The sequence below is a fragment of the Alexandromys fortis genome, unplaced genomic scaffold, assembly GCF_014885135.2.
Source record: "Alexandromys fortis isolate MF-2015 unplaced genomic scaffold, M_Fortis_MF-2015_v1.1 scaffold_40, whole genome shotgun sequence".
Lineage (NCBI taxonomy): Eukaryota > Metazoa > Chordata > Mammalia > Rodentia > Cricetidae > Alexandromys > Alexandromys fortis.
Genome location: NW_026067966.1, coordinates 13,731,282 through 13,745,558, shown reverse-complemented (window position 1 = coordinate 13,745,558; position 14,277 = coordinate 13,731,282). Strand labels below are relative to the sequence as shown.

The window sequence follows — 14,277 nt, the reverse complement described above, 5'->3', positions numbered from 1 at the left end:
CAAAATAGCAAAAAAAAAAAAAAAAAAAAAAAAAACTGGATTTGCTTGAATTTGTTTCTCCAAAGTGCAATTATTAATAACAAGCTGTCTTTAAAAACCTGTGAGTATTTACTGAAATTATTAAGGAAGGCTTTTCACCTGGGTTTGTTGGGATCTGTATCTTGAAATTATAAAGTATTTTTGAATGAAAACATTATATCGAATGATGTCTGGCTTAAGCTGTGTTTATGTGGAAATGTGCAACAGAATCTGGGGCTAACACACGCAGTAGCTGGCTCATCTAGTATGCATACCGCAAAGCCTAGGATTTGATCTACGATTTGAAAGAAAATTATCTGCATAAAATATAAAAACAAAAGAAAAATAAAGATATAAGAAGAAATTCATTCAAGCAACATGAAAAAGCTAAACAATTATTGAAACAAAACTTATTAAAAAATAAACATATTACAAAAACATAAGCTTCTAGCTGGATTGAAAAGGAATCAAAAAGACAGCATTAACATTCACTATCAGCAGTAAAAGAAGATATTCTTTTCTACATAAGTGAACTAAATTGATGATTGCTTCTTTTTGGTTTTGGTTTTTGGTTTTGTTTTGTTTTTTGAGACAAGGTTTCTCTGTAGCTTTGGAGCCTGTCTTGGAACTAGCTCTTGTAGACCAGGCTGGCCTTAAACTCACAGCAGTCCACCTGCCTCTGCCTCCTGAGTGCTGGGATTAAAGGCGTGTGCCACCACTGCCTGGCACTGATTACCTCTTTTAAACTGTTTGTTTGACAGTGATGAGAAGGAAGAACAGGATCAAAAGGAAAAATTGGTGTTGACTGAAGACTGTGAACTCATTACAGTAATCAACATAATTCCTGGCAGATTAGAAATCACTACTCAACACATTTACTTCCATGATAACAGTATTGAAAAAGAAGATGGTGAGTAGTTTTGGGAAAATACCTTCAGTATTCAGTTCCATCAGTTAGGAATTAGAGGGAGAAAGAAGCAAAAATTATTGTAAAATTATGGTTTTTCTTATAAAATTAAAAAGGGAAAGCCAATAATGAATTAGGTTCATCCCACCATTATGTATTGAAGGGGAATGATAATTTGTATATATAGACACATACACACACACACACACAGTATTAGTGATTAAAGCCAAGGCCATTTTTTGATTTTGGGGTTTTGTTTGTTTGCTTGCTTGTTTGAGACAGGGTCTCTGTATAGCCCTGGCTATTCTGGAACTCTGTAGTTCAGGCTCGCCTTGAACTCAAGAGATTTGGAAACCAGGGCTGTATTCTTACACAAGACAGATGTTACCCAGGCTGATCTTACACTTAAAATCTTCTTGCCTTAGCCTTCTGAGTGGCTAGGATTATAGGTATGCATACCCACAGCCAATTGCTTTTTGTCATTGCCATCATTATTAGTGTATTTTAAGAGTTTTGGCTTGAGGGTATCACAATAAACTTATGGTTACGAAACGCAGTCTTAATTTTATCATACCTTTGTGTGTTATGTACCATCCTGTAAGTGCTTACTTTTTTATGATTAAATCTGAAGATCCAGCATCTTAGGAAGAGAAAGATTTCTAAAGTATGAATATTCAAAAGTATCATCTATTCTTATAGAAAGGTAGTAGAATAGCTTTGGGATATACATGTTTCCTACAATGTGGTATTTCTTTCCCCTAAGTACTACTTTTGGAAACGAGATGTTTTGCATACAATAAGTAGCTTAATTGGCACCTCAGTCACAGATTTCTTCTGTTTTCAGGAATAGGCTTTGATTTTAAGTGGCCTCATTCTCAAATTCGAGAGATTCACTTACGTCGTTACAACTTAAGAAGATCAGCACTTGAGATATTTCATATTGATCAATCTAACTACTTTCTCAATTTCAAAAAAGAGGTATGGTACCTTTCTGATAATCACAGAGTATTATTTTGGAATAACTTCCAGCTATTGAACTCTAATTGTGTTTTGGACTATATTCCTATCCATTGAAAATATTAAAGGAGAAAATGTATTCTGAGACTAGTCAGTATATAAACTTTTATTGGTATTTGGGGGGGGGGTGTATAGTAGAACATTGAATATCAACCAGTAGATGCCAGACATCTGATTATCTTATAAGCTTAGACAAGCTGTGCATAGTGTGCTTGGGTTTCCTGTTCTCTTCTCAAGAGGACATTATGTCAATATGATGTTTCAGCCTCATGACACTGTGTTTTTTTTTTCAAACTAAATGTGTGGAAGTTGTAGTGTACCTGTAGAAACCACAGGGTAACGTAATAAGAGTCAGTTCTTTCATTCCACAATGTGGTTCCTAAGGATCAAAGTCAAGCAATTAGAATTCCTGGTAGGCACCTTCATCTGCCATTTTATTGTCTCCATGACCTCATTTAAGATTGAAATTTCCAAATACCCCATCTCCAATTATGAATCTGTTATTTGAGGATCAGTTTTCTAAATCATAAACTTTAAAAGAACATATTTAAACCACAGCATCAAGTATAGTAAAGAAATTAAAAGCATAATCCACTGTTGATATGAAATGTCCAGAAGAGTTGAAGTTATAAAACAGGTAGTGGATTAGGATTTTCAAGAAAACAGGGAGTAAGCAGAATTGGAGATAACTGCTAACAAGTTGTGGAGTGGTAAAGATTCTCTGAAGTCGAAAAAAAATTAATAATAATGGCACAACTGTGAAGCAAGAAGAAAATACTATTATTCTTAAAGGATTATGTCTTGATAAAACTGTTAAAAAACCCTTAATCCATATTTGTCTTGACAAGTTTTTAAACTAAACAGTAGTATTTTTTGTAGGTTAGAAACAAAGTATATAGCAGCCTGTTGTCACTTCATTCTCCTAATAGTTATCGAGCAAGATCACCACAAGAATTGTTCAAAGCATCAGGATTGACACAGGTAGGAAAATTTATAGGTTGTTGTTATCATTCGTTTTATATCTCAGAATTTTGTACTGTTTTCTAACTGCTCACAACCATTTATTGATTCATTCATTCATTCATTTACTCATTCATTCATTTGGTTGGTTGGTTGGTTAGTTAGTTAGTAAGTTTGGTTTTGTGGATACGAGTCTGTCTAGCTTTGGCTCACCTGGAACTCATTATGTAGATTAAGTCTGACCTCAGATACACAGAGATTGACACTCTGTCTCCTACATACTGGGATTAAAGGTGTGATCCACCACTCCTGGCCTTTGTTCTTTCATTTATAGTGTGTGTGTGTGTGTGTGTGTGTGTGTGTGTGTGTGTGTGTGTGAGAGAGAGAGAGAGAGAGAGAGAGAGAGAGAGAGAGAGAGAGAGAGAGAGGGAGGAGGGGATTGGAAACAGGGCCCCATGCATGCCAGGCTCTTCTGTGAAGTTCCCTAATCAAGAATATGTTGTTGTCTGAAATAATCCTTGTTTAATAAGATACAGTTAATTTTGCTTTTGAATAAACTTTATTCATTAACTATTGATTTTTCAACTTTATACCTAAGAACAATTGAGCTTCCTATATATAGAAATATATCGCAATATGGATTTCACTTTATAGATTGCAGCATACAAATTTCATTTTTCACTATTCACCATAATTATAACCTTTTGCTTTTGGTCCACAGTGGGTTAACGTTGATTGATAGTCTATCAGGAAAACTCTGATGTATAACTCTACTGTGTATGCACATTAGAAAACTAAATGATTAATAGAAAGGAATGTTTTTTCCTATCTAATCCCACCTCATTTTACTCTGTACAGGTGTTTTTTCTTCTTCAGATAGTTAATCATTCTAAAATCCAATAACCTTAGCTTAGCACATAGGATGTTAAGCTTTAGATGTTAAAGTACTTCCTTCTAGTATGCATAGTTATAAAAGTGTCAAAAGTAGGGTCTTTTTAGAAATTAATTTTTAAGATAAATAAAATATTTAGTTGAAGAAGACAATTTTTCTTCTTTCCCCTCTGTGTTACATGAGACTAAACCCAGAGTATTACACTGCAAGTGCTCTACACCAACCTATGTCCCTAGGCTTTTTTTTTTTAATGGGTTGGTGTATTAGCTAGGGCATCCTCCAACTTGCCATTCTCCTAAATTATACTCTTGAGTAGCTAGAATGAAGCATACACACTATGACACCTGGCAAGGCCTGGCAGAACTTAATTCTTATTTAAGACTTCTCAGAGTATGGTATAATGCTTTTGTTTATTTTTTTTTGCTCTTTGTCTTAGAGACTAATTTTCAAAGGAGACGTTGATTTATCTTTATGTTAAACTTCTTTAGCTCCATCTCATCAATCATGAAGATAATGATTACAAAAAATATGTTGGTTATTAATAATTGTCACATTCTAAGAGGTTACATGATACAATTCTGTTTTTGTTCTTTTTTGTACTTTTCAGAAATGGGTGAATCGAGAGATAACAAACTTTGACTACCTCATTCAAATAAACACAATGGCAGGACGAACCTATAATGACCTTGCACAGTACCCTGTAGTAAGTTTGTATAAATTTCTAAAATTAACTTATACTTTTATAGTGTACAATACTATATTTGATATTTATGCTTTTATTTAGAAAAATGGAGAGGCTTGGGTATAGCTCAGTGGTAGAATATTCTTGTACTATATGTAAAACTCTGGGTTCAATCTCCAGCATTATAAAAGAAACCCTCATGTATAGTACACCTACCCTGCCTTTATGTTTTTTACCTCCATATTACTTTTTCTTCTATGTGAGTGCTGGGAATTGAGTCCAGGTCCTCTGGAAGAGCACTCTGTGCTCTTAACTACTGAGCCATCTCTTCAGTCCAATCCATATTTTTAAAGTATCATAAACATGAAGACTAGTAATTAAAAACTAAAGTCCTATTTGTTTCATTCTATTAAAAACAGCCCAGAAGAATTGAACTGAAATAAACAAATATTAAAATATGTCTTTAAAGGATTCTTAATGGAAAAACTTTGTAGTGATTATCCGTTTTTATCTTTATGAACATTTTATATTTGATGTGGGAATGTTATGTTCTCTTGAAGGAAATCTCTAAAATTATGTCTCTTAGTTTCCCTGGATTTTGCAAGATTATACTTCAGAAGAGTTGGACCTTAATAACCCCACTGTGTTTCGAGATCTTTCTAAACCAATTGGAGTAGTTAATGAAAAAAATGTGAAAGCTATGCAAGAAAAGTAAGTGCTTTTTAAATCTTTTGAGATAGCCATTGTTTGAATTTGTGCTAATTTCAGTCAAAAAACTAAGCATTACCCTTTTTAAATTAAAAAGATTTCTTTTTATTATTTTTTTGAGTATGATTGGATTTTGCGGCATATATTGTGTACATCACACATCACACATGTGCCTACAGAAGTCAGAAGAAAGTGTTGGATCTGGAAATTGAGTTACGAGTCCCTGTGAGCTGCTCTGGGTGCTGGGAATTGACCCCATGTCTTCTAGTAGAGTAGCTAGTGCTCTTAATTGTTAAGCTATCTCATCCGCCCTAAGTGTTTGGGAAAAATAGTTGTTTTTAATGTGTGTGGTTTTTTCTGCATGTATGCATAGTACCTACAGAGGCTAGAAGAAAGGACATCAGAAATTCTAGAACTGGGGTCACAGAGGTTTATGAGCCACCACATGAGTACTGGGAACCAAACCCAGGTCCTCTGGAAAGGACATCATATGTTATCAACCACTGGACGATTTATCCATATCCATGTTACTTTTTATCAAAGCTACTTAAATTTTTTTTTAGTTATTCACAAGGAGGCAAAACACTCATACACTTAAATAAAATTATTTTAAATGTTCTAAAAGCTTGTTTTAGTGATACTTCATTGTTTAGGAAACATGCTTAGAAATTAATTTTTTCCTGTTGTTATATGTGGGGATTCAGATACTTAATTTGATAGTAAAGAATATGACTAAGGATTGACTTTTTAAAGAATACTATGCTTTAAGCAAACTAATATAGATTTAGACTCTTATACTTTTGTTATTAAGGTCGTAAAACTCCACCTTTTTTTTTTAAGGTATGAAACTTTTGAGGATCCAATGGGAACGATTGATAAGTTTCATTATGGTACTCACTATTCAAATTCTGCAGGTGTCATGCACTATCTTATCCGTGTAGAACCGTTTACTACCCTCCACATCCAGCTTCAGAGTGGAAGGTATGCTTAGAATAAAAACCCATTTTTTCTCTGACTATAAAGTTGAGAAGAACTATTCATCTTGATGTCATTTTCTGAATGATAGATTTATGCCTTTTAAATCCTCTACTAGGTTTTAATTTAGAGAAAATCAGCTAAAGTACTTTAAGAACAAGTCATTCCAATTGGTTCAGATATAAGACATTTGAAGATGACTTTTTTTCACTGTTATTGTAGTGTACATTTGGAATTTCTTCAAATTTGAGAAGTCAAGCAGAGATTTATAATTAGATATCAGACCAAAGTTGTTGTCCAGTAGCTGAGAATTTGTCTAACATGTACAGGTCCTGGGTTCAGTTCCAAGTAACAACTCCCTCTTGAAGATATTGCATTAGGGTGATTTAGAGCTAAATCTGAGCCATCCACAGATAGTTCTCAGCAGTGACTACACAATATTTGTGAAGACTAAATAGAGGAAGAAGTTGGGGATTCATAGCAGCCATTTAAACACATCTGTAATACTGCAATAACAACATTATCTGTGGGTATTGTAACTTTCCTATATTTCACATTTTCTTAGTTATTCTAAGGAAACTACATAAATCTTCTACTGTCAGTCTGTATTCTCCAGGTACCTTCCTTGTACGCGTTTTGTTCCTGTTTTGCCTTAGTTCTTAGCATTACCATTTTGTTTTCTCTTCTCAGTCAACATTATACAAATTCTGCCTATTTTATTATCATTGCAAATAACATCTATAGCTAGCCTAAATTCTCTACCACATCTTAATTACAATAAACTTTTATTTTCAACAAGAGACTCTGTCTTTAAGATTATTAAGCATCAGTAAAATGTTGTGCTGACAGGTAAAAATTCATAAGACACAGGAAATTATGATTAGGTTTATGTTGGTTCTTTATAATTTTATGAAGAAATGTGGTTTGACAGAGCTTTAAAATTTCTTCTGTTTGTGCTTTATAAAATACCACCAAGAAAGTACATACAAGAAAATTCAAGAAGGGACTTGTATTTAGAATGTGTAGAGAGCCCTTACAACCAAATACACTGAATTTAAAAATGGAAAAGGGTCTGAATAGCAATTTCTCTAAAGAAAATAGATAGGTGTCTAACAATACAAATTAGGGCAGTATCATTATCATAAAGATGATAAAAAGTTGTTTTCAGATATTAAAAAGGAAGATAAAGAACAGCTGTACTCACATGTAAATTTGAAGGGAGCTTAAAGGTTTTCCGTTTTATGCTTCCTTGTTTTCATTTAGTAGACTGTTGTCTTTCAATCTCACGTGCAGATTTGACTGTGCAGACCGGCAGTTCCATTCCATCCCTGCTACCTGGCAAGCTCTTATGGATAATACATATGATGTAAAAGAACTTATTCCTGAATTCTTCTATTTCCCCGAGTTTTTAGAAAATCAAAATGGTAAGAAATAAAGCGTTTAAAATTTTATTCTACAGGTCCCAGTGAAAAATCCTGAAAAAAATTTTGAGGGCATCTTCTGTAGTACTGTATGATTTATTTAAGTTTTGTTCTGTGTGTAAATTAGTGACAGGATTTAACTGACACCGGAGAAATGACATATAGAACCAAGTCTTACTTTTCAGGGACGTGATACAAGAAACTCAGGTATGAGTCAAATTTGAACTTCTGAGACAGCTTATCTCAGAGTACAATCTTTACTAGAGACATGGACTGCTTTACACTGCCATTGCAAGTCTTTGAGGTAAATAAGGACAAATCCATGAGTAAACTCATATTTTTAGAGTATCATTGCAACTTATTTATCAGTTTATTTATGCTTTTTCTGACTATAACTGCTTTCAGAAATTAATGACCAGCATAAGTAGTTTCAAGAAACCTAGTAATTCACAAAGATTTAAGTGTTCTTTTACCTTTTAAATACTTCTGCTGACTTCTTATTAGTAATATATAAAAGGTGCACATTTAAAATAATGGCTGTGTTGTTGTACTTTTTTATTACTAATTTTTATTGAGCTCTACATTTTTCTCTGCTCTCCTCCCCTCCACCATCTCCCAAGGTCCCCATGTTCCCAATTGACTCAGGAAATCTTTCTTTTTCTACTTCCTATGTAGATTACATCTATGTATGTCTCTCTTATGGTCCTCATTGGACTCTTAAGTTCTCTGGGATTGTGATTTCTGGCCTGGTTTTCTTTGCTTTATCTTAAAAAAAACACTTATGAGTGAGTACATGTAATAACTTTCTTTCTGTTTCTGGATTACCTCACTGAAAATGATGTTTTGTAGATCCATGCATTTGCCTGCAAATTTCAAGATAGCATTATTTTTTTCTGCTTTATAGTACTCCATTGTGTAAATGTACCACATTTTCCTTATTCATTCTTCAGTCAAGGGGCATTTCAGTTGTTTCCAGGTTCTGGCTATGACAAACAATGCTGCTGTGAACATAGTTCAGCACATGTCCTTGTGGCACGATTGAGCATCCTTTGGATATATACCCAAAAGTGGTATTACTGGGTCTTGGGGAAGGTTGTTTCCTAATTTTCTGAGAAATCGCCACACTGACATCCAAAGGGGTTGTACCAGCTTGCATTCCCACCAGCAATGCAGAAGAGTTCCCTTTTCCCCACAACCTCACCAGTGTAAGTTATCATCAGTGTTTTTGATCTTGGCCATTCTTACAGTCATAAGATGGAATCTCAGAGTTGTTTTGATTTGCATTTCTCTGATGACTAAGGATGTTGAGCATTTCCTTAAGTGTAATTCAGCCCTTTTAGATTCCTCTGTTGAGAGTTCTCTGTTTAGGTCTGTACTCCACTTTTTTATTGGATTATTTGTTCTTTGATGACCAATTTCTTGAGTTCTCTGTATATTTTGGAAATCAGACCTCTGTCTGATGTGGGGTTAGTGAAGATCTTTTCCCATTCTGTAGGCTGTCGTTTTGTCTTATTGACCATGTCCTTTGCTTTACAGAAGCTTTTCAGTTTCAGGAGGTCCCATTTATTAATTGTTTCTCTCTGTGTCTGTGCTAGTGAGGTTATATTTAGGAAGTGGTTTCCTGTGCCAATACGTTCCAGTGTACTTCCTACTTTATCTTCTATGAAGTTGGTTTTATGTTGAAGTCTTTGATTCATTTGGACTTGAGTTTTGTGCATGGTGATAGATATGGATCTGTTTTCATTCTTCTACATGTTGCTATCCAGTTATGCCAGCACCATTTGTTAAATATGCTTTCTTGTTTCCATTTGATATTTTTTGCTTCTTTGTCAAAAATCAGGTGTCAAAGGTATGTGGATTGATATCCAGGTCTTCTGTTTGGTTCCATTGGTCCTCCTGTCTGTTCTTATGCCAATCCCAGGCTGCTTTCAGTACTGTAGCTCTGTAGTAGTTTGAAGTCAGGGACTGTGATGTCTCCAGAAGTTTCTTTAATGTACAGGACTGTTTGAAGCTATCCTGGGTTTTTTGCTTTTCCGTATAAAGTTGAATACCATTCTTTCGAGGTCTGTGAAGAGTTTTGCTGGTAATTTGATGGACACTGCATTGAATCTGCAGATTGCTTTTGGTAAGATTGCTATTTTTACAATGTTAATTCTACCTATTCAAGAGCATGGGAGATCTTTCCACTGTCTGGTGTCTTCTTCATTTTTTTTCTTCAAAGATTTAAAGTTCTTGTCATACAAGTCTTCCACTTGTTTGGTTAGAGTTACTCTGAGATATTTTAAGCTATTTGTGGCTATTGTGAAGGGTGATGTTTCTCTGATTTTTTTCTCAGCCCATTTATCATCTGCATGTATCCCTCTACATTATTGAAAGTGTTTATGAGCTGTAGAAGTTCCTTGATAGAATTTTGGGGTCGCTTATGTAAACTATCATATCGTCAGCAAATAGTGGGAGTTTGACTTCTTTTTCTTTCCCCTTGATCTCCTTTTGGTGTCTTATTGCTCTAGCTAGGACCTCAAGAACTATATTGAATAGATATGGAGAGAGTGGACAACTCTCTGAAATCTCAAAATGGTGGATTACATTGACAAATTTTTGTGCTGAACCATCCCTGCATCTCTGGGATGAAGCCGACTGGATCATGGTGGATCATGGTTCTGAAGTGTTCTTGGATTTGATTTGCCAGTACTTTATTTAGTATTTTTGCATCAATGCTCATGAGTGAGATTGGTTTGTAATTCTCTTTTTTAATAATGTCTTTTTGTGGTTTGGGTATCAGGGTAATTATAGCCTCATAAAAATGTCTGGCAGTGTTCCTTCTGTTTCTATTGTATGGAATAATTTGAGGAGCATTGGTATTAGTTCTTTGAGACTCTTGTATAATTCTGAACTGAAACCATCTTGTCCTGAGCATTTTTTGGTTGGGAGACTTTTGATGACTGTTTCTATTTCTTCAGCTGTTATAATTGTGTTTAATTTGCTTATCTGGTCTTGATTTAATTTTGGTAAGTGATTTTATCCAGACAGAAAGTTGTTCATTTCCTTTAAATTTTCCAATTTTGTGGAGTACAGGTTTTCCAAATATGACCTGATGATTCTCTGTATTTCCTCCGTGTCTGTTTTTATGTCCCCCTTTTCATTTCTGAGTGTGTTAATTTGGATATTCTCTCTCTGCCTTTTGGTCAGTTTGTATAAATGTCCATTTTGTTGATTTTTGTGGAAGAACCAACTTTTTGTCTCATTGATTCTTTGTATTGTTTTCTTTGTTTCTATTTTGTTGATTTCAGCTCTCAATTTGATTATTTCCTGTCATCTAGTTCTCTTGGGTGAGTTTACTTCTAACATTTTCAAATGTTCTGTTAATTCACTAGTGTGGGATTTTTCCAGCTTTTCTATTTAGGCATTTAGTGCTATGAACTTTCGTCTTAATACTGCTTTCATTTTCATTCTCCTGAAGTTATATTTTAAGTCATTTCCTTTTGCTTCATATATATTTGGTTGTTCAAGTCTTGCTGTTGTGTCTTTAGGTTTTACTGGTGTCATGTTCTTCTTTGTGGTGTTGGTTGCGTGTGTTCTTTCCTTTGCTACTCTTTTTTTTTTTTTTTTTTTTTTTGGTCTAATAGGTGTGGTTGGGGCTGTCTGTGATTCTGTTGATTAGTCTTCTAGGTGCCAGTGAATCCAAGGCTCAGATGGTTGTTCCTTGTGGTACAGTCAGTGCCACAGTTCTGATTATCCCGTTGATCACTCCCTGTGTTCCTCAAGGTGGCTCAGCACTCCAGGGCTCTGCTCTGCTCCCTTGTAGTTTGCTGTCTCAGGCCTGTTCTAGCCTAGGTTGTTGGCTCAGACCTGTTTCTTTAAATGTCCCTGTTCTGGATCCATTCCTGCAGACATCCCTGGCTTGGGGTTAGTCCTGCAAAGGTCTCTGGCTCCGTTCTACTCCCTCAGAGGTCCCCAACTCAGTGTGCCCAGACCCATGGAGTATCTGGCTCAGGCTTATTCCCTCAGATGTCACAGGCTCAAGAGGTTTCTAGTCCTGCCTACTCCCTTTGACATCCCAGACCTACATGCAAACCTGTCTCGGGCCTAGTTCCTCAGAGGTCCTAGACTCATGCCTAGACCCACAGGTTCTCCGTAGGTCTTCTCCCTTGAAGTCCCACATTCAGGTCCAGACCCGCAGAGGTGTCTGTCTCTGGCACACTCCCTCAGCGTTTGCTCCCCTGTACCTATTCCTGTGGAGTTCGCTGCTATGGCCCAGATCGCTGTGCCAGTCCCTGCTCCCGCAAATGACCCTGCTCTCCTGGAGTTCACTGTAGGTCTCCTCTGGCCCGGGTCACTGGCTTAATCCTGCTCTTTTAGGAATTGCTCTCAGACCCACTCTGGTCTAGGTTGCTCTGTTGTTGCACTTTTTAAAAATTGGGCTTTTGGACTAGAAATGCATGATGATAATTAAATTTTTAAATATCCAAGAATTTTTTTTTCTGTAGTGTTATTTTACTTGATTACTACTCCTTTTTTTGTTTGTTGTTTTTTGTTTTTTGAGGGCATTTTGACCTTGCTCTGTAGACCAGGCTGGCCTCAAATTCACAGATATTCAAGTCCTGGGACTAAAGGCATGCACCACCACCATTTGGCTTTTATTACTTTTGTGTGTGTAAGGTACTGGAGATTGAACACAGAGTCTTGCAGTCTTGGTTGGCACACACTCCACAACCAAACTGCTTCCCTAACCTTACATTTGTTTTTAAAGCACATAAATTTGCATGATTTGGGGGTATGATTTATGTAGATTATCAGACTGGAATTTAATAAAACCATTGGGTATTTGGGATAAGAAGAGTAATTGGGGTGAATTTGGATGAAAAACTTCAGGTACTCTTTGCTCAACAATTCATTATATTTAGGACCCAATTGCTGCCCTCAGCTGTATGACCGTGTAGTACCTGTGTGTAACTGTAATTATATAATTGCTTGATAAGAACCTGAGCAGGAGAAAACAAATATATAATCTAATGATAATAAATAGCTAGGAATAACTAGCAATAAAACCAATACAAAATTGCACAATGAAATTTCAGTGTTTTCTGTAATAAAAGATTAGAGAAAATTTAATTTCAGGTTTATAGTATCATCTTTGTCAAAATTCTTCCTGTCTTTTCACTCTGTTATTCTGAATATTTTGCCTTTGTTCATGGCTAGTCCTTCTAATTGGAACAAATTACTGAAGTAGCTTAAGCATAGTAGGTAGAAACAACAGCGTCTTACAAAGATGGGGAACGTTGATCTGTTGTGTCCCTCTTAAGTATAACCCTTATGACGTCATTCTTTAGAACTGTGTCATATGCCACCCTGTAAAGTAATCACATGGAATAGGTATCACATGTAGGGCAGATGAAATGAAAGTTCTGCAAGTAAATTCAAAGGAAACTGACCGTGAAGTGGACAAAGGACTGTAGCTGCTGTGCGGTGGCCACTGACCAGAAAGCCTAGCACTCTGCGCTCCCTGTCACCCTTTTTCTGTCCTGTGTGTTTTTATTGGAGTTAGTCATGGGTAGGAACTGTCACCTTCAAGTTACGCCCCTCCCACCAAGCATGTCCATTTTAATCCTCTGGGGATGCTTTCGGGAACTTTTTCTTTTTCTTTGCACTCTTTGTGGCACTAGCAGCAGCTTCAGGTTCCTCAGAAGAAAATTTCCTTTTCTTGGGGATGCTGGGGCTTGCTGCCTCTTCTGGATCCCTGACCACTTCCTCCTTCAATGAGGATTTTTTCCTCTTGGGAAGACTTAAGCTGCTAGTAGCCATCTCTTGAGGGTCACTGGCCAACTCTTCCTTGGGAAAAGCTTTTTTTTCTTACCTTTAAATCTTATCTAGACTTGGGAAATGTAATATTTCAAGGCAGTACACTGTTATTTGAAGACTAGCATTTAAAACCGTTTTTTTTTAAAGGTCTTTTGTGTTAACATTTTCCTTCTCACAGTATGTGAACAAGAAAACCTCATACTTGAGAAGGTTCTGTCACATGTCATGGTCAGCTCTAATAGCAAGTATCTTTGTGGAGTAGAGGATATAAGGTGTTATTCTTCCATAAAACAAAACTCTCAGTGAGTGAGTTTAAGGTATAAGTTACACCAAAGTTTTAAAGAACCATTTTCCATTTTTAGTGTAAGAATTATTAATATTCTATTTTAAGCCAATTAAAGTGAGGATTGTAGTGCCTTTACTGTTCTTTTTCTTTTTCATTTGTGTGTGTGTGTCTGTTCCCATGCCCATGTACTTACATGTGGAGGAGTGTGTGTGTGTGTGTGTGTGTGTGTGTGTGTGTGTGTGTGCATGTGCATGCATTTATATGCAGAAGCCAGAAGTCAATGTCTTTAATCCCATTCCACCTTAACTTTTTGAGACAAACTGGGTGGACTTCCCAGTAAACCCATAGGATTCTGATCTCCACACCCAGCTCTGTAGTCATTATTATGAGATACTCACTGTATGTGCCTTATGTGAGAGATGGAAATCCAAATTTAGATATTTATGATTAAGTCACTGAAATTTACCCACTGTCTCCCAAGTTCTAAGAAAAAGAATTCTTACTTAGATGTACCTTCCAAAAATGAATTTTAAAATACTTTATGTAGTTTAATTGATGAATAAAGTATACTGCAATAGATAGGCTAAAGTATTTTTCTAGTTATAGACCCTC

At 35.8% G+C, this 14,277-nt stretch overlaps 1 protein-coding gene across 1 annotated transcript in view; it reads left to right on the top strand.

The window, feature by feature from the left end:
• The window catches only part of Nbeal1 (neurobeachin like 1), a 163,120-nt gene that overhangs the window by 118,002 nt on the left and 30,841 nt on the right, over positions 1-14,277 (top strand). The window contains exons 35-41 of the mRNA XM_050154206.1: positions 780-928; positions 1,770-1,903; positions 2,822-2,923; positions 4,402-4,497; positions 5,063-5,187; positions 6,025-6,165; positions 7,453-7,583. Of these exons, the coding sequence (XP_050010163.1) occupies positions 780-928; positions 1,770-1,903; positions 2,822-2,923; positions 4,402-4,497; positions 5,063-5,187; positions 6,025-6,165; positions 7,453-7,583 (878 nt within the window). The remainder of the gene's footprint in view (positions 1-779; positions 929-1,769; positions 1,904-2,821; positions 2,924-4,401; positions 4,498-5,062; positions 5,188-6,024; positions 6,166-7,452; positions 7,584-14,277) is intronic.